Source organism: Polyodon spathula, chromosome 11 (genome assembly GCF_017654505.1).
Source record: "Polyodon spathula isolate WHYD16114869_AA chromosome 11, ASM1765450v1, whole genome shotgun sequence".
NCBI classification, from domain to species: Eukaryota; Metazoa; Chordata; class Actinopteri; order Acipenseriformes; family Polyodontidae; genus Polyodon; species Polyodon spathula.
Window position 1 is genome coordinate 9,613,283 of NC_054544.1, and position 21,775 is coordinate 9,635,057.

The 21,775-nt window shown below is 35.4% G+C and overlaps 1 protein-coding gene across 1 annotated transcript; it reads left to right on the plus strand.

Annotated features, from left to right (window-relative positions):
- Nucleotides 1-6,760: 6,760 nt before the first annotated feature.
- LOC121322633 (protein Wnt-10a-like) lies at nucleotides 6,761-19,787 on the plus strand. Its single transcript, XM_041262810.1, has 4 exons — nucleotides 6,761-7,210; nucleotides 9,085-9,347; nucleotides 12,165-12,538; nucleotides 18,455-19,787. Exons 1-4 carry the CDS (start codon nucleotides 7,149-7,151, stop codon nucleotides 18,920-18,922), a joined length of 1,167 nt encoding a protein of 388 aa, XP_041118744.1. The 5' UTR covers nucleotides 6,761-7,148; the 3' UTR covers nucleotides 18,923-19,787.
- Nucleotides 19,788-21,775: the final 1,988 nt, after the last annotated feature.

The following is a 21,775-nucleotide window of genomic DNA, read 5'->3' on the forward strand; positions in this document are numbered from 1 at the left end:
TACTTAACAGACATCGTCGATTGGAAAACCATTTTAATTAATAAAAGGAATGTACTGTAACGACCTTGGTGATGGCCTCGTCTTTAACGTTGTGTTTGTCTTATTTGTTATGTCTAGTTGGGTGTTGAGTGTACTGTAAGAGTACGGGGCACCTCTTTAGTGTGTCTGTGTGTGGTGGGCGGACCCTCCCACTAGGCTATAAGTAGGGGGAGAATGCGAGTAGATAGCGACTGGAGCGGTTGGGTGTATGGAGACTGAAAAAAAGTCTATTCTGAGGAACAGAAACAGCGGTATTGCGATAGGCTTTAGTGCGAGAGGTCCCGGGTTCACGCCCACCCCCTTCCTGCCTGCGGTTCGCTACTATATATACATGTTGCGTATTGTTACTTTAGTCGTTATCTTCAGTGCTGGCGAGACTATTTGGCAACTGGAGTGCCAAAATGCGGTCAGTGCCGAACAGTGTCACCACTGAAAACGTAACTGTAGACAGTATTCTCCTGCGCTAAAGAAGTATCCAAAAAACATAACACAATTAAAATGTCAATTTAAGATGATGGTTGTATAATGTATTTTACAATTTACTCGTAATATTCAATGAGACACAATTTTGCTGGGACATTATTTGGCAGGGGACCGTATTTCGAACTAACGGGCGTAGCGTACATTGAGGCGGCCGCATCTGTTAAAATCAGCTAAGCACATTTTTGAAAGAAAAAAAGAAAGATTATATATATATATTATATAATATATATATATATATATATATATATGATATATATATATAATATAATATATAATGTTTCATTTGAATTTTTAAGAGTGGCATGATCAACATGTGTTCATATTATTAATATTTTTATCTGTCATTGCTTCGTAACATTATTGTGATCTCTGGCTGTACAGAAATTTGCCAGCCGGGGCGTTGAAACGGACTTGTTCGCTTCTCATTGGTCAGTTCCCCTAGTTACGCCGCGTGTAGCTCCATAATTGGATCAAGATTACAGATCAGTGGTGTGATCCAGATCTGCTTGTACAACACCTTCTTATGATCCGGCTCCAGTGAATTCGGATATGAACCATTTTTCTTGCTCTTGTTAGTACAGCCTGCCTTTGATGAAACCAATCTGTAACACATTTCTTTTAGAAGAGACCAGCTCTAGGTATGAATGTTTAGTGATTGTATTTTTTCTTATGTTAATATTGTTTTTCTGCTGACAGTCCTGTGCAATGTAATGTTTAGCAGCGATTTGTTGAATGAAGCAGTGTTTTTTTCTTGCGAAATGGCAACAGCTTCCCCCTTTTAGTACTTTTCATGCATTGTATTTGATGCTGTGGGTTAAAAGACTTGGAGGTAATTCTATCCATAAATTTACTGTTTGGCAACAGCAGTTTAATTTTTATATATATATACACACACACACTTTTAAATTCAAGGAAGTTACAAGCTCACTAGTGCCATCAATCAATAAATTTCCCATTTTACTTTAAACATTACAAATACGTCTGTGTATGGTGAAAACAGTAGTATTATAAAATAAAATAGTATTCGTATTAGTTTATCTTGAGTTAGTCTTTGTCACCTGGATGGCTGTTGCTTTTCAGCAATCTTTACAGCTTGTTCAGTAGAAACAACTCACTAGATACAGAAGTAAACAACAGCTAGGTTTCAGCATGAATGTGACACTGACAGTGTGCCTCGTTCAACCTTGACCTCTGTACACCAGAAGCAGTTTTATTGAATAGGTATGTTTAAATAAACATTGCCTGTGCTGATGATTATATATGATAAGTGTACTCATTTGTTTACCAAACAAACAAAAAAAGCCTTGCATTTTTTTTCCCCCCGCTGCAAGTGTAAAATTAAAAATTCTCTGACAGCATTGAAAACTTGTGTTTTTCCATGTTATTCCGCAGGAAATTGATTCCTATTATCCTTATTCATGACATAGGACGAGTTTAACAGTGCAACCTTCCGATATGTTTGATTGGTCTCGCAGCAGTATGGGTGAAAATAGACTGAATAGCCTTGCCCTGATATATCCACAGAGGCAAGGAGGTGTCCCAGAAGGAAGTGTTACAGCGTTTCAGTAGATCAGTTCATAGGAGGACTGGCAAACTCTATTTAAAGTAAAGCCTTTTAAATCATGGCAACATGCTGTCTCAGCAGTTCTAACAGTCTATGCACTACTATCAGCAATCTTACCAGTCCAGCAGTGTCAGCACCAGTCTTGCCAGTCCCAGCCGTGTCAGCACCAGTCTTGCCAGTCCCAGCCGTGTCAGCACCATTCTTACCAGTCCCAGCTGTGTCAGCACCAGTCTTACCAGTCCCAGCAGTGTCAGCCCCAATCTTACCAGTCAAAGCAGAGTTAGCACCAGTCTTTCCATTCCCAGCCATATCAGCACCAGTCTTACCAGTTCCAGCTGTAGCATCAGTGTCACCAGTCTCAGCGTTAATTTCAGTATTAGTGAACTATACGCATGCCTCTCAATAAATGTATAAAACCTGCAATTTGCATTAATAGTCTCCAGCCTTTATAGGATGAGAACTATCACCTTCATAACATAAACAGGATATGCAGGGTTTTTTTTAGACAAAATTTTGATTTTTGCCTCAGCGAGAAACTGTTCCTAGCTACGGCCCTGACTAATAGTGCCAAATACTGCCAGATGACACTATGTGGCATAACACCTGGGTAAGTGTCAGTCTGCAGAGACAGCAAGTCTAGAACTGTCGGAAGACACTTGATTTTCGGGGCCAATGTGAGAGTGGCGTTTCCTTTTCTGTTTCAGTTTATTTTTGAGGATTATTTTGCAAAACAATTACATAAATAATAGAAACACTGTAGTCACATTAAAAGTTGCGGCAACTGTAAAATGTTATGGTCTTTGTTAAAGGTTGCGGTTTCAGCAACAATTTCACGGCCCAGTTTTCTTACAGACTTAATTATATATTTGGTAAAGACTACTAATCAGGTACTAAAAAATAACGGAATTCTACAGAATATATTGAGGGTTATCAGTAATAGTCGTATCCTTTAAAAAGCCCAGAGAGGTATGCTAAAGCATATTATGGTAAATGCATGGTATAATCATGGGGAAAGCAAAGAAAGCAAAAATACTGTGCAAATTTACCAGAGTAAACGTTTATAAGGATGGGTGATAGGTAGCAGCATATTAGCGCCGTCAGATGTACGCACGTTACACACTTTGAGTACCTTTCGTCTTCAGAAGTGTGGGCTCGCATGCAGATAAGGTCCAGATAAGCTGCGTACCTGCCGTTTTTACCCATTAAAAAAATCCCAAATACGCAATCAATTTTAAATGAATGCGGAAAAATGCATAGCAATGTTGCTGCACAGATTGTCTGCCTCCTCTAAAACTTCCACTAACAACTACATCTCCCAGAAGCAATGTCTTCCGTTACTAGGAAACTGCACAATTAAAACCCGCCCAACAAAACATTATCCAGTGTTTGGCTGGCCCTGTTGTCTTTTCAGCCAATCACAGTAAGAATAAGAAAAATTCGAAGCTACACGGGTTGAAGCGTAAACACCCCAGTCCAGCTACAAATCCAAATGGAACCGTCAGGGCAACCGCTAAAAAAACGTGCCTAATATTGAACAAACTGTTTTATACCTTATTAATGCATTTCCTTATTTTATTTATAGGTATGTTTATATTGAACTTGTAACATGTTGAAATAGAAGTTCTGTTTCTGTGCCTATCTGCAAAGCCGTATTCGCTGTGGTCAGTAAAATTAATAAGAATAGCCGTTGTTTCATTATATTTGAATACTGAGTTTTTGTACAGTTGTGCAAAATGACATTGGAGTTAAAATTGAAGGCTCTTGTTTAATGCCTACCCCATTACCGTTAAAGATTGTACATTATTTATCGATATTACTCATGGCTTCATGGTAATGTTGCATTCATCCCCTGAAAATACATTTTAATCACTCAGTGTTAAAATTAGAGGGTAAGTTACTTCCAGACTCAAACTGATTTCACAACAGCACACAAACTGGCAGTTAATGATTTCAAAATGTTACTCGTGAAAATAGGCGTGTCCGTTGAAAGTCAGGAAAATGCTGCCACAAGAAAAACAAAAATACATTTAGTGAGATAAATGTACTAAACCTTTTAGTAAAAGTGTAACAAAAAAAAAAAAAAAAAAAATGGAGAAAACAGGAAAATTCATAAAATACCAGAACAGCAATCCACAACATGACGGTATACTGGGACACCAAGACGGTACTTAACGCGACACAAATATGAAATTTCAATTCACAACGGTAACAGACTTCACAAAAACAAAAGAACGGTTAGTGGCTAAACAAAAGCATTACAAAAGGGATGTGAAATGTCCATATGTACCACTTTCCAAGGTATTGTAAACGGCTACACCTAATTATAACAAAAAGTACACCAAAGTGTGCAATGGAAAGCCCGTAATTGTATCTCGGGCTTCTGGTGACATAGATACTTATTTTGCTATATTATTATTATTATTATTATTATTATTATTTATTATTATTATTATTATATTATTATTATTGTATTTTAAGAAGTGTGATTAACTGCCATGCTTAGGGGATGAGTAATGTCGATTAGTTGTAGTGATTGTGAGAGTAAATTGATTACTAATGAACCAGCATAACAGATTTGTGAGCTAGTTTTTCCCCTAGTTTAAGTCAGTATTTCAAATATGTTTACTTGTCGGATTTATTGTTGCCGTGGACTATTTGACTGTCACTGTAGATGCTGCTCTGTCTCAATGGCAGCGCGCGCTGTGTGTTCTCACTTGCAGAAAGAGAAAACGGTGATGCAATTTAATGGCAGTTTTCTAATGCGACAGCGTACGTGCTGTGACGCTCAGGAAAGAACAGAAATGCAGTGCTGTGATTGGCTGAACCACTTGAAACAAGCCTGCTGATGCAGAGTTGTTATGGGCATGAGAAGTGAAGTTTGTGTGGTTCAGGTGTGCGTGCCATGTCCAAGATTTCTGGGGGCGTTCCCGCTTAGCAGTGTAGTGTGACTCCAAATATTATACAGTAACACTATTATTGCTTAAAAACTGTGATCGAGTCAATCCTCGAGTACGGTACATCTGCGTTGCAATACTTGTTTACATAATGGAGTAAACAATTAAAATAAATGCAACCCTTTTAGGTACAGTATTAGATTTTACTGCAGCTGCCATTGTTACCAGCACACTGTTTATCACCTGCGACGCAGGGCAGACTTTTTTCTACATTGGATGCTACAAATTCATAAATGAGTTTTACACATGTTCCGTTGTTAAGTGACTGAAATATATTTTAGTTTGTAGGCTTGGTGTGTAAATATTTAATATACACATATTTAAACATTTTGTGGTGCTTTAAATTTCAGGATTTTCGGTTTGGCTTAATGCTGAACTAAAAATAAATAAATAAATAAAGCTACAAATTATCATAGTGAAAACGAGTGACATCTCCCAATACTCTTCTACAAAGGCACACGTCGTTATTTTGTTTTTGTGACTCACCGCCCGGCATAATGTCCTGTTATCTCCACCAGAAGGTTAATGCTAGCGTGCATCGCGCTTGTTTGTATAATTAGACACTCGTGTAAACTACAGACAAATGAAATGATGACTAGTTTATGTTATCATTTTTAATAATAGCACAGGATGCAGGAATGCCATACAAAATAGTCATTTCCTATTTATGTCCAAGTTGAAAGTGGATGAAATAAATAAATAATTAAATAAATGATAAATACTTAATATAAGTATAGTTAAACTTTTAAAAGAGTACTTAATTTTGAAGACACGTCAAGCAAAACACTGTGCGCCTTAACACATATAGGCGATATAATCGGGGGTTATATAATCTGTTGCATATTATTCTGTTTGATATAAAATTTTCAACATAGGTATTGTGCAAAATGTCAAAATCAGTCTTCCTAAAATGAAAAACAAATATAAATGCACAACATGTGGCACATGTATAAATACATTTTCAGTCCAAAATAAACAAACAAATTAATAAATACATAAAAAGACACAGACCAATTATATATAGGCCCTACTATAAAATGCAAAATAATAGTCTCCCTTCACTGTGTTCACTAAATGATTCTTCTGTTACAATATATTTGTAAATGTAAGATACAGCAAGCTGTACCATATCAATATATTGCCTGTTTTTTTTTTTTTTTTTTTTAATTTTCAATGTAGATGTCGACATGTGCCGAGTGTTATAGACATGCATTAAAATAAAAGCATGATCTACAATTCAAAAACGTACATATATACATATATATATATGTTTAATGGATTACAAATGAATGACAAGATGCAACTGGATCTTCATACTAATTTAGATTGGGTATACAAGATCCAAAACAGCTTTATCTGCTAATCAGACAGCATGTTGTATAGGAAGAAGCATGCGATCTTTGCATTGATTTATGTTGATCTGATCATATATACCACAACAACTCAAGCTACAGCCAAACTGTAGAAACAGGGCATCACGATCTCCCTATAACTTAACAACATAGTTTGATCATGAGTTATATCACGGTTTAGGCATATTTTATCCCGCAGTCCATTTGAAAATGGATCTAACACTGCCTCTAAAGAATCATCTATACCCTTACTAGCTGTTCTTTCTGCCGCAGTTGTCTTCATATTCCCCAGTGTGACGTCACGCGTGGGCTGGCAATTTAAGTATAGTAGTTTAGAGCGTGCTATCGGAATAAGGAAAACTCACAAGTCACTTAGAGCAGAGCAGAAATAGAGAGCGAGAGGGAGAGAAAGCGCAAATCATGTAAAGTGGATCACTTCACTTCAAAAACATCTGGTAACCCTAAGAAAAAGGGGAGTGGGTAATGAAAAGAGAAACTTTGTCCGACTCTGTTGTATGAAGGATATTAGGTTTTTGACAGATATGTGTTTTAGGAGAGGTTAAGGGTTATCTAAATTTAATTCCACAATTTATAAAGCACGGCTGGAGTTACATATAAGGAAAAAAAAAAAAAAAAAAAAAAAAAAAAAAAAAAAACGTGTTTTCTTGCTAAAAGTTTCCAGCTGAAACGCGAGGATAAATTGTACATATCCTACTGTCTGTGCTTAAAAAGAGTTCTGTTTTATTTTAAACAAACATGGAACTATTCATTTTACAAATATTTCGTTTGTTGATGGCTATGTCACCCCTTATGCAAAGGTAAGAGTTATTTCTTCTTGTTAACTAATTACTTTGTCAATTTAGATCTTTGAGAAAATGTATCATTATGTTGTACCAGTTGCCATGTTTTTAAACATGTATATTACATATACGCGGTTTGTGTATGTATTGTGTTTTTATTTATTTATTTATTTATTTTTGCGTTGTTAATTTTATGCTGTATGATTAATGCATTCTGTCTCTGAATCTGTTTCATACCTATACTGATCACAATAACGTTTTGTAGGTTTATCGATGTGTGATTACCCACATGTATTAGAACCGCTATGAGGTGAACAAATACAAACCAACCGATGTCGTGGGAAAACACAATTAAATGATCAAAAAAGAGAAAAAAAAATCATCAAACAAGTTATTTTATTGACCCTCAGAGGGCATATTGCATTTATTGTAAATACGAACACTTAAAAGACATTTAAACAACTTGTATTTGGACATGTATTTTGTGTGTTTTTTAATGTGGTTGTATAGTTATACAACTTTGTAAAACTGTCCCTGCATAAATAGCGACTATATCTGGGCTAGTGGCATTGCAAAATCTTTATTTCCCAATGGAGAAAACGGGCATTCCAAACATGAGCTTTAACGCGGATGTCTTGCAGAATCGAAAGGATGATGAAGAGTTCAGAACGAAAGTTTACCTATCCACTTTTTAATCACTACAAGTAAAATTGTGGTAATGTGTAATTTGTCAACTTTTGAAAATTATGTGGTATTTTCAAAAATAATACATCTTAATTTTAAAAAATACATTCCTGTACCTACTTGATTACTTTAGCCTACCACATTATGGTTATATGCTGTGTCTTGAGAGCGTACAATCGCAGCAGGTTCCACTAAAAGCCATTACACCTTATGAAAAATACAGTAGCCTATAACTCTACAACAGGGGTTAAACGAAGCATTGGGATGGAAAGACTTGCAGTTTATTCTGCTTAAGTGGGTGGCGCTGATACTGTTTATTTTTGTGCAGACCTTATTTGTAATCTTTTAATACGGAGCTACTTGGTAAATCTGAAACGTGTGTGATGCAAACAGCCTTAAAGTACCCCGAGGCCATACACCAGTTAGCATTTCTAGGGAATTCATTTAAATAATTAGGAACAGCTTCTTGTCCAAGTCTGCGGTTTCTATAGCCCAAGTTCAAAGCATTTCTGGTTTGAAGTCGTGGTTAATTGTAGCATTAGAGCATAAGAAGTGTAACAAGCTTTGTTGTAATCTTTAAGTAAGTGTACTACACTAATGCACACATTATACACACGTTAATTGTTCTTTAATGTAATGTATTTCACATTCACAGTATAAAAGCAACTTGCTGGCTAAAGGCAGCATGCATCTATGTATCTATATTAGATATAATTAGAAAAAAAGCAAAATCAATTGTATTTTTGATATACAATGTAAGCCTATGTTAATTTATACTTTTTTTTTTTTCGAACAAAGAAAATATGATTTGCCAATAATTGTGTCCAATAATACAGAACAGGTGGGTTTTTTTTGGTTAAAAAGGTGAATTTAGATGAACATATTTTTATGTATTCATTCATATTTTTTATTTAGTTAACAGTTTTATTTAGTTAACTAATTTGTGTGGCATTGTGGTTAAATGGTTCCTAATTTGATAGTGCCATGCAATTTTCTCTTTTCTTTTCATTCTGAAAGTAAACTGGTTGAGATTGATATTTGTTTCCGATAGTGGTGTGGCAAATCTGTGTTTTGTTTACCTGTGCAGGATGGGAATAACTTGCATTTGTTTAAGCATCCCTAGGCAGTTCATAGTTAGAGCACATATTTGCGTTGACATAGCAGTAGAAGATAAATGTTTTAAAAATCTGCTTAACTTTGTTTTTCAGGATCGATTCAAATGAAATTTTGGGTTTGAAACTCCCATCTGATCCAATTCTGAATGCCAATACAGTTTGCTTAACTCTTCCGGGCTTGACAAGACGACAGTTGGAAGTGTGTATGCGCAATCCGGATGCTACAGCATCAGCCATCCAGGGGATCCAGATTGCCATCCACGAGTGCCAACACCAATTCAGAGGCCACAGGTGGAACTGCTCCAGTCTGGAGACTAGGAATAAGATTCCTTATGAGAGTGTCGTTTTCAGTAGAGGTAAGTTTGCACTAAAGTGACGAATGAAGCAACTACAGGTACTTTTCCTCTTTTCTCTGTATAAAACAAATTGCTTAAAATATTAAGTCACACTTGATTTATAAAGGTCTTGTTTTCCTGATTTATCAGCAGAGAAATAAAAGACAGACAACAAAGCAAATAAGGCAAAAAATAAAAAAAATCTAATAATATTGGCCTATCATAAATCATTGGCCCATACCTACTTAACATACATACATAGATACGTATACTGTACACATGAACGAAGTACACCTGAGAACCTTAAGTTAGCCAAACCTGCAGAGCTATGTGGATATGTGGATAATTTGCAAACACAAATTATATCAAAAACAGTTTCAAGGACTTATCAAGTACACTACCTAGACATGCTTTTGCATTTTCTATCTTTCTTTTTTTAGTTTATGTTTTATAAAAAAGACGAAGAGTAACACTAGTTTATAAAAGCATTCAGATCTATATTGAACAGGCCTTTTTAGTTAGCTAATGCTTCATCTTTCGTCAGAGCAACTGCTGTACATTTGCTTTCAGCACTTTGCCAACTCCCTATGGCAAAGTAGAAACTTGTTTTGTAGGTTTTTATAACCTGAAGTGACAGATTTCTTTAATCTTTAATTCATTTTCCCACTTTTTCAGCCATCAGCTCAGCCATGCGTGTGTCTCACTTTAAATTATTTGTTAGTTTGATTTGTTCCAAGTTTCCCCTACTCAATCTCACAGTAACTCTAAAACAGCATTTTCATGTCAGAGTCTCAAAGCTGCTTTTAAGTGCCATCAGCTCCCATGTAAGCCTGGAAGTTATATAATAAAAAATATATTATAATAAATAAATAAAAAAACACAACCTACAAATGAAAAACACGTTAAAAAAAAAAAAAAAATCAGTTGAACTTGATATAATAATTTCTGACCCACACTCCTTCAAACCAATATGAAGTTTAAATGTATTTAGGCTTTAGTGCTTGTTTAAAGGATAATTAAAACATTAGACAAATTCCAGACATATCCGAGTGTTTCACATTTCATTACATGTGGTATAGGTTAATAAGATTAGTAGTATCTTGTGCATTAAAGCTAAGATGAGCTGAGTCTGTATTTAAAGGTACATTGAGACAAGTTCCAATCTGCATACAGAGTTTAACACCTGGCTATTTTCCCAACTTGATGGGTTCACATTCAGTTTATGGAATACTGTAAAAGAACATGTATAAACTGGTTATCACTAGAGCCTGGTCAAGACCAACTTCACCTAACTCAAAGTTTCTGATTATTATTCGATCTCTGTCTCTCTAATAAACAAATAAACACAAAACATGCAGAGAAGCCAGAAGCATTACATTAGGTCTTCCAAGGGCTTCCACAATACTTCCTCAGGCCTCACCTCTAAGAAGTGGTTTACTTATGGAATGGTAACAGAGCTCTGCAGCTCCTAGCCAATGGAACATTTTGCCATTGTCATTAAAGGACATATCCATGTTGTAAATTGACTTGGTCTGGTGTACGTTTTCTTTGCTGATAAATGAAAGATTTACATGAACATCAAAGGAAGCCAATTGCTATCCTGAAATGTTTATCATTTATTGCTGTGTATGTACAAAACAGCAGGTACATTGCTGCCATGATTTGGATATATATATTTCAGTCTACATCATTTTCCAGAATATAAGCCATTTCGGAGCAGGAGTTATAGACACAGCTGTTTTCACTTATAGGGAACAGTAAATATTGTCCCACATCAAAAGCCTGGCTATAGTGGCTCTTAGGCCTCTTTTCCACTGTACAACTGAGCTGTGTTAGAGACGCACTGAGCCCTCCCAGGGAGGTTAAGGGGAGAAGGTTAAGAAGGTTTAAAAAATATGGTTTGCCAAAGATGATCCATTTATTAAGGATAATAGTCGTTTTTTCCAGTTGTTTTTTTTTGGGGTGCTTAAATAAAAACAAGCTGCACAAGCTTGACGAGGGCTGAACAGTATTTTGTTTCAGTATATTTTTGTAAATAAGTTTAGAATTGTTTTATTTTTGCTTGTTTCTTTCTTTATAGTAATATAATAAAGGTCAAGGATGAGAAATGTGGTAGAATTTTGAGTTTTTGAGTATGTGAGTTAAGTGTACCATATCCGTGGTTTATGTCCATTTACATAAAATCGTCAGAAATCCAGGCATAAACTTTCTCATGCACGACTCCAGAACTTCTTGAACACTTCTGTCTGCCCACAGAGAAACTAGAGCCTGCACTTCCTCAACGTCCGAAGTCTTTTTTTCTCATCACACTTGCTGCCCCCCACGATTGTTGTTTTTCTTTCTGGATTGTACTGACTGGTGCAATGTAATGACGAAAATCCTTAACCCCGTTAATGTCTTGTGAGGCTGGAGTTTCATGGTTTGGTTTTTGCTCCGCTCGACAAATAGCCAGTGGAGAACCATCCCAACCGTTACAGTAGCAAGCCCTCACAGGTCGGATGTGCCAGTGGAGAAAGGGTAATAGTGGGCACTGCCCCAGGTGGATGTGGGAAATCAGAGGACATGCACTTACTAGTGCTGTTCCAACTGCAATCCATTACATTATATTCTAACAAGAAAAAAGTATATAAACATTTTTTTTTTTAAATAACATTAAATGTTATTAAGCATATTATATGACAAATAAGGAAAATTCTTGGTAGAAAATGATAACTATATTATTATTCCTAGAAATATGGTAATTATTTAGATTCGTTGGCAAAAATGCAATTGTTTATATTTTGCTGGTGTGAAGATCTGTTTCTGCTGGCTTCAATATAAGTGTTTTCTGTGTTGTAGGCTTCAAGGAGAGTGCCTTTGCATATGCAATAGCAGCTGCTGGAGTGGTCCATGCTGTATCTAATGCTTGCTCAATGGGGAAGCTAAAAGCTTGTGGCTGTGATGAGAAAAGGAGAGGGGATGAAGAGGCTTTTCGCCTCAAACTGAACCGACTCCAGCTTGAAGCCATAAACCGGGGGAAAGGCATGGTTCACGGAGTCATGGAGCACATCCCAGCCGATGCCCCAGGACCTCAGGACTCCTGGGAATGGGGAGGCTGCAGTCCTGATGTGGACTTTGGAGAAAAGTTTTCCAGGGACTTTCTAGATTCCAGAGAAACATACAAGGATATTCATGCCAGGATGAGACTGCACAATAACAGAGTGGGCAGGCAGGTGAGAACTTTTGATTAGCTACTTATCTTGCAAGGTAGCTAGAGCAGAGCAGTTTATATTGTTAAGTTTAGAAGCATCTTAAATAAAAGAAAACAACTAATAGTGTAAATCTCACATAAGCAAATATAACTGTTGTGTGTGCACTGCCCAACCAAGTTCAAAACATAATGCTCTGTCCTGGGAGTGTTCTTGACTTCTTAAGTTTCCTTAGGCAAAGTCGCCTAGCAATAGAAGTCCATTGCCTGCCATGTTTAACAAGGCAGGGACATATTGCCTTTGAAAACTATTGAAGGTGGCCCTCCTTTTTTAGGTTAATCAGCTAGTTCAGCTTGTTGGGACCAATTACGGCTTTCTAAACATGTTCATATCAATACTTTTCCCCTTGTATTACTGTTAGTCTCTTTTTGTCATGTGTACAGCGCACTACTACAGTGTTAAATGCTGTTTATGAGTTTAAGTACTCAGATTCTACTCTGTGTCTAAGGTTGTCCACATGTACCGACACACTTTTTTATTTTTATTTTTTACATCGGTTGTCAATCAAACGAGTGCTTGGGGAAAAATGCAGCCCATCAAAATAGCACCAAATACCATCAGTCAAATTCTACAGCCAATCATATTAGTGATATTACATCACTTTCAAAACAACACATGCATATACAGTAATGGCCAGTTCCCAGTAGAGGGGAAGGACCTTGGTTGTCATATAACTATGAAGCAATTAGTTTACAAGATCAACTCAGACTTGAGATTCTTAAAATAGTTGCTTTCCTCTTCCTGGAGGAAATCATGTTGCAATCAAGTCAACTCTGTCAATTGAAGCACTATAAAAGTGAACTGAGGGACAAAACATCATGGCACTGCTTTAAACAGGTATGCTCAAGTAAAGCTATTTATCATCCTATTATAAATAGGAAATATAATGATTGGCGATACATTTTAAACAATAGTACAACTTGTGATAGCCAACCTGTATCTATATACTGTACATGAGAAGAGTCCAATTGGTAAATTGTTCATTGTTAACTGCCTCCCCTTGTGTACTTTATTCTTGTATCTTTTCATCAGACTTAATTTCTGGTTTCCTTGCAAAGGACTCCTTTGGTGATTGTTTAGACAAAACACAAATACTGACTTATTCAGCAGATGCGGAAAAGCTGAAAGATAATAACACAGCTAATTGAATCAGTTTACCCAGCAAGATCTATTATGATAAAGTAGAAAAAACAACAGTGTTGCAATAAGACTGTAATGACTATATTAAAAACTGAAAATAGTAATTTGGCTTTTTTTTTTTTTTTTTTTTTTTTTAAAAAGGTTTTATTTTTGGTACTGTTGTACTCAAATGGGGCATTTAAAGGGTAAACAATATTTAACTCAGGATTTTTACTGCAAGTCTCTGTATGTTATTGTTTGAGGTTGTTACACAATTAAACATGGACACACAGTGTAGTTTAATGTTTTAAAACAATGTTATGAATTTACTTGGTGTTATAAATTGATAATAGATACAAAGAGTAGTACTCATCCTTATACAGAGAACCAACTGTATTATTACTATGTTATGCAATCCTGACTATCCTATTTGTCTCTAAATATTCCTTGCAGTACTACAGTGTTCTTTTTTTTCAAAAGGTTGTTTTAAGTTGTATACTAGTCTTCACACAAATAGCCTTTAATTACTTGACAATGCAGTTGAATAAAACCAGCAGTCTCTTCATATGCTTTCAGGTAGTTTATGAAGTGATCACCATGACGTCGATCACAATGTTACAAGTTATTTGGAACTGTAATATCTATCAAACAAAAATCAGGATTAAAATAGAACAAACAACCATACCAGTCTTGTTCAAGCTTACAGCAATACATTGATAAAAAAAAAAAAAAAAACTAAACCCACACAGGTGAGATCTGAAAAAATATCTTCCCCCCCAAAAAACCTAAACAGAAATGTGGTCATTTGAGAGGGGTATACCTGCCTTTTCATGCCCACCCTCTGGTTCTCACGATGTCGAGGCTTGTTAAAAGCACTAATTACTGGCTGCTGGCTGTTTGGAAACAGATGTTTAAACTGAGCACAAGATTTGAAACATCAAACAAGACGGAAAGTAGAAAGACATTCACCCTTCCTTCCCCAAATGCAGATTTAAGACAGGCTTCTCAGACGGGAGAGGAAAGAAGAGACAGTCAGAAAGTGGGGAATTCCACTTAAAATGAATAAATCTGCTTATTTGTTCAAGTCTTTTGTTTGCAGTGACAAGGTGCTTTAGGAGACTGACATATGATTGTAAACTGTTAAACAATAGATTTGTTAAAGCAGCATTCTGGTACTCGAAGTTGAGTAGGCAAACTGAGGGAAGGTCATTACAATTTATAAGCCTTATGGATCATCTCAGCCAATCAGGTTGAGAGTAGAGGCGACCCACTAGCGAATACAGGACTTTAGGACCTTTAGATTCACTTTAAACTAGACTTTAATTAAGACTCAACCTTTTTTAAATTCATCAGTACAGGCTTAAAATACTAAGATACAGGCTTATTATATATTTGCATCCTGAGCCATTAAAAAAATGCATAATACCACAGTAGAGACGTAAAAAAGTGATAATTCCTCTAGAGGAAAGTATACTTGAACTTTGGCCCATTCGACTCCTTGAGACCATCACTTTCAATTCAAACACAAAATGTCTCGTTTTCAATCGCTCGACAACACCGACAGTACAGAAATATTCATTAATGATCAACAAAATGAGAATACGTTAAAAAAAAAAAAGCTGGCACATTCGTATCTCAGAGAAACGGATAACGACATAGAACGTCTGTACAGCACTGAAACACTATGTTGTAAAAAAAACCGAACTGCACTGCTGAACATCGTCTTCTTTAATATTAGCATCACAAGGGTATCCATGTATCATAAGAAATAATAGATGGGCCTCTTCAGTGAATAGCAGGAAAACAATTCCATCTTGGGTGTCTGTAATCGTTTGTAAATTTGTGACGGCACAGAAACCTAGATGAAATTATTTTCCTGTAACTCACTGAAGCCCATCTGTTATTCTCTCTCTCTCTCTCTCTCTCTCTCTCTCTCTCTCTCTCTCTCTCTCTCTCTCTCTCTCTCTCGATATATATATATATATATATATATATATATATATATATATATATATATATATATATATATATATATATGTGTGTGTGTGTATATATATATATATATATATTATATATATATATCATATATATATATATATAATATATATATTATATATATATATATATATTATTGCTTTCATCGATTTTTTTTTTTTAAAACATATTTGAATAAATGCACTAGCGATAATAATGTCAGTTACATTAGCCAATGGGAAGCATTTAAGAATTAATGTAATTCTTGCTAAAAAGATCTGCTGTCATCTGTTACCGTTTTCAAATAAATTACTTACTTTGCCTTTGTTCCATTCATTACATTACAAGCTCATAAAAGACCACACAAGTACCGTTTCATACCCCCGATAGATATCTGTGTGGAGGGAGTCTCCATGGTAAGATTATGTATCTTCAGAAGTAATCAAAGTGGTGTGAACATTCAGTATCCTGTATCAGAATGCACTTCAGCATGATTTCTACTCAAAAATATCATACTCACACCAACTTAAAACATCCTGCTGCTCTTTTCTCCCCTGGTTTGGGGGGAAAAGTTATGCTAACATGGTGTATTCCTGGGGTTCCCATACTGTCCCGAGTGGGCCGCGGGATCAATGATGTTCTATGTATTTTTGATGTGATAATGAAATGTTATTAAAATACTAATGAAGAAAAAATAAAATTCAAATGAAAACAAATAACCAATTAGATTAAGTTTATTTAAAGTGTTAGAGGTTTTAAAATGTTTTTTAATTTGACATTTTTCCCAAGAAGTGTTAATAGTGGCATAATACTGCTAAACAGATGGGCCTTGGGTAAAAATAAATAAATAAATAAAAGTTTGGGAACTCCTGGACTGTAAGCAATTGAGGCAATTAATTAAAACTCACATACATAGATCAGCCAACAGCGACAGTTTGAAAAAGAGAAGAGGTATATCTGGATATTAAATTGTTTTCAAACATCAGATTAAAACTCAAGCCCCAGTAACTGTCTTTGGTCCTAATGTGCCACCAACATGTCCCATATATTCTCTCCCTGCAGTCCGCTTGCTGGTGTCAGTTTTCAGTGTTTTTTGATTTAAACAGATGTTGTGTATTTTCATTAGCTCTTCAAGCTCTGATTTTGCTGTAATTGCTCCAAATTATTCTTTCCACATCTTTAGGAAACCTACTTGTGCCCAAAACCACATCACACATTTTATTTTTTTCAGAAAAGTTTACCTCCTTTCTCATTAGAAACAAGAAGTATTAATTCACATATCACAATGGGTATACTATGCTATAATGATACTTGGTTCTCTGATATAATTTACAGGTTAAAATGATTACAGCTGACCCTTTAATTCAAAATTGGGGTGCACTTTACAATAAATGGTGGTTCATATGGGATTATTAAGGGGTTAAGTGTAAATGTATGATTTTATACTGAATTCTTGAACAGTAAATTGATGTGATCCTCTGCTGCATACTAACTGGTGCCTTCACAATTCTAAGGAGTTGTTTTGATCAACACATACTCTGCCAGGATAAGCCACTGTTTGATTTTTTTGTAGAGGTTTTTATATCACTAGGGAATAGGTTGCATGGACCACTTTTCAGGGGTAATCCTGCAATAAACAAGAACAGTGTTATTTCCCAGTGCTATAAAGTGTTTTAAAAAAATCCATCTATGGCTTTACCAGCAGATATATATATATATATATATATATATATATATATATATATATATATATATATATATTATATACATACACACACACACACACACACACACACACACACACACACACACACACACACACACACACACATATATATATATATATATATATATATATATATATATATATATATATATATATATATATATATAGTATGATAAACTTCTAAATCATAGCAACCAATTATAGCCTTTTTTTCCCTAGATCTTTTTTCCTTTAACAAACTGGAGTAGGATTTTAAGAGATTAAAAGAATTCTATGCAAGTTAATACTCAGTGTTTAGGGTGTCTCTTATTAGAGCAGTATTATGTGCAGTTTGGATTAGTTCTGTTTGCTTTGTGCACAATAATGTATCTTATATAAAACGCACAACATAATAACTACGGTGCTATACACAGTGGTGCTGTTTTTTCCTTTAGAATTGTGCCACAGTTTTTCTACATGGAATGACATATATACCCAGGATTTACTAAATTATGACAAAATCCTTAACAATGATTCATAAAGTACATGATTGTTTCAGTTACTTCTTATAGTGTTTTAGGTTTCATGCTTAGTCACCAGAACAAATGAGTTGCAGTGTGGCTAAGTGCAGTGAATAGTGTGCACTGTACTGTAGGTGTGCTGCTTTGTGTATTTATGTAGTGCTTCCCTTGGTGATAAGGGTGGGTATACTATGATCTGTCAGTGCTTTGGGTGGCCCTCTTCCTGTCAGTAATTGGATCTGAGATGTTTACTTCAGGTGTTGACAGACAACAGTAATGCTTATAATACCCAAGCTTTGAGAGAGTGAGAGTTCAATCCGTAAGTTAAGGTTGTTTTACAGTGTGTCATGCACTTGCAGAATTTGAAGCAAAATACAGTAACATTTAGAACTACATATTTGCCATCATGACGGCATGTTTTCTGAAGGCATTGAGAGCAATACAGCTGCTCCGCAGCCACAAAATAAAAAACAAACTGTTCTTGTTGACTTTTCCTCTTTGAAATACCTTTAAATGAAATCAGCATTGAGTTTTGACCTCTCTATTGTTTTGTTCTTCTAGGTTGTATTGGACAATATGAAGAGGAAGTGTAAATGCCATGGAACCTCAGGGAGCTGCCAGCTGAAAACTTGCTGGCAGGTGACTCCGGAGTTCAGAGCTGTGGGCTCCCTTCTCAAAGACAGGTTTCACATAGCTACTTTAATCAAAGCCCACAACAGGAACACAGGGCAGTTGGAGCATGTCCACCTACCACACAGGAGGAGAGCTAATCTGAACGAGCTTATCTATTTTGAGAAATCACCAGACTTCTGTGAGAGGGAACCTGAGTCTGATTCTGCCGGCACACAGGGAAGGATCTGTAACAAAACAAGTCCTGGGATGGAAAATTGCGAAAGCCTGTGCTGTGGAAGAGGACACAACATCCTGCAACAGACCAGAAGTGAAAGATGCAACTGCAAGTTTCACTGGTGCTGTTATGTCGTTTGTGAAGAGTGCCGGATAACAGAATGGGTTAGCGTATGCAAATAAAATGAAATGCAACATATTTATCATATGGGAAGAGACACGGCTGAACCGTCAGATTGACTTTCCTTTGCTGTGGACAATGCTCTGTGATATATGAATGCACAAAACTGTCTTAAAGTTTGAAGCATGAGACTTCAATGCTAAAAGAGTTAAGATTGATCTTTTAAGTCAGCACTGCTTTTCATTTTAGAAAAAAGGTGTTGTTAAGTTAAATAATTTAAATATAGATATGAAATTATGTAAAAGACTCAGCACTCATCAGTATTTGAAAGATTTGATTTGATTTTTCAAAACTGAGTTTCTGGCACATTAATAAAACTTCAACAACAACAAAAATAAAGTGATCTATTCAACATACCACAACTTGCATTATCTACCCCGTCCCAAATCAACATTTCGACCACCTAAGCTTGTATTTTAATAAATGCACATACATGTATGGCACACCAGTCTATTTAACTTACATTTGTTGTGAACTAAATTATGCACTTCCAAGATTCTTCACCAAAGCTTTTTTTTTTTTTTTTATCATTATCCTCTATCTGTGGAAGAAAATTTTTTCCAACAAATACATGAAACTTTATTCAATCTGGACTTGCAAGAAAATGGCAGTTGCATCTAAGGACAAGGGAGACGCTGTTGAACCATCCACACATGTATTAGTGATGTATTGTTTGAGAGACTACCAGAGTGATTCACTATAAACAGGGAGGGTTGAAGAATGCCCCCCAAGATGCCTCAAAATACAATTTATATTAAAATCAAATGATGTTGTCCGTTTGTTGGTTTATTGTATTGTAAGTTATTTTATTTTTGTGAATAATCTAATATTTGTAAACTTAATTGTATTGAAAAACCATGCTAAATATTAAAGGGATTTAAATGGTGACTGTTCATTTTTTGTTTTCTTTTTGTGTAAAAATATATATTTGTGATATAATAATTAACAAAGAAAGACTAAATGAACACGTTGGCCTGAATCTGATTTCAGTGTTTAGAACAAATGAAAAACTTTCATATCAGGGTTTGACAGGCACAGTGAAAGTAACTGAAAGACACCAAACTATTGTTCAATTTTAATGACTGTATGTATGTGTCTGAACATATGACATCTTTGCCAATTTAGTTTATTCTCTCTGTATGCTGATTAAATCCTAAGTTTCAAAGTTGAAATTGGCCAGTGGGAGAGATGTAGGTTTTTAAGGCCATTGCACACTGGATCCGATAAAGCATCCGAATTTAACGTGCATCTAAACAGAGAAAAAAAAAAAAAAGATCATGTGCATTCCCTATTGCACCTTGCACACTGAGTCCGTAATTGTCGTATGACGTTGATGCGTCAATTTTGGAATCAAAACAAGTTCTATTTGATCTGATTTGACGTGCATTAAAAATTACATTGACCAATGAAAAACGACAGAAAGCACGTGGATTCTTGCAGTTCCCTGAACAAAATGGAAAATCTAATTGAGTGTGTCACACAGGACAACTATTAAAATGAAGAAATCACAGCTCACTCAATTATTTGAAATAATGCATTTAACATATCACCCTGACAAACGAGATAAAGTACAGTTAGATGAATGTTAGACAGGCAGGGTTTCACTATGCTGGCATGTAGCTTGCACATTGTGAGTAACATTTCATGCCATTAGATGACTGGTTCTTTGCATGTCTGCTTTATCAATTTCACATGGTTTCCAGGTGTTTGTAAACAGTGTAACACCTGTTTGCTCACAACCAGTGTGTTTTCTTCACTTAAGTGCAAAAATATAGCATTACAAAATAGTTACCAACAAGGCTTGGTGTGTTTTCAATCACGATTTTATCAGGAAAAGAATGCTATGGTTTCACATCTGACATCTGAAATGTTCATAGTAAACCAGGAAGGACATTCTGCAGATATTATTATTATTATTATTATTATTATTATTATTATTATTATTATTATTATTATTATTGCATTTAATGTCGGTCCTTTAAAACTCCTCTACTTTGAAAAAGATCTGCCAGTACAACAATAAGAGAAACTCTCTCCTTCATTAATGAAATGGACACCCTTGAGATATGAAACAGTCCTAAACGGAAGTCTGAGACGCCCAAGCCCATGTCATTTGTGAGCATTATCAGATAAGCATTTGATCAGATTTAAGGTCACAATGACACAGTACCTGGTTTAAGCATGGTGCTCATTTATATAATTATGTTCTCTGCCTCTGCTTTATATGGTTTGCTGTCCATGTCTAATCTGCAATGTCTTCTGTGGAATAACAGAAGAGAGAGTGAAATTATAGATGCAGGGAAAATTGATAAGTGCCAAGGACACTCAGGGCTCAGCATAATACCTCGAACAAGACTACACTCCCTCTGTTCAGATAAACCAAGGAGTGTTCATTTTAATTGGCCTAATTCATCATATTTGCTAAACCTTTACACCAGTTTGACTCACTTAAGAACATGTAACCACAAAACAAAACATTTTAAATGTATTTAATTAAAAGAAACAAAAAACTCTGTTATAGTACTACCCACCCCTTTAATGAATACCTGCATTATGTTAATAGTACAGGACCTCTGGGTTATTTTTTCATATATAACAGGTTATTGTCCTGTATACATTTTATAAACTGGCACAGTAAATCCCATTGCATATCTGCTATGTGCAACCAAACAACATTTATTTTTCTTATTTAGAATATAGAAAACTTGCCAGAATATACATTATTCCCTGCATAAGAATTATTTTAGATGCAAGCTCTGCAACATGTTATAGCTTGCTAAATTAATAACTTGCTAAATTAAAATAAAAACTAATTTAATGTCACCAGTTATACATTTTCAGCCCCAGATTAGTCT

Coding starts and splice junctions, on each gene's coding strand:
- LOC121322633 (XM_041262810.1), top strand. CDS start 7,149: ATGGAACTATTCATTTTACAAATATTTCGTTTGTTGATGGCTATGTCA. Junction 7,211..9,084: donor ATGTCACCCCTTATGCAAAG/GTAAGAGTTATT, acceptor TTTGTTTTTCAG/GATCGATTCAAATGAAATTT. Junction 12,539..18,454: donor ATAACAGAGTGGGCAGGCAG/GTGAGAACTTTT, acceptor TTGTTCTTCTAG/GTTGTATTGGACAATATGAA.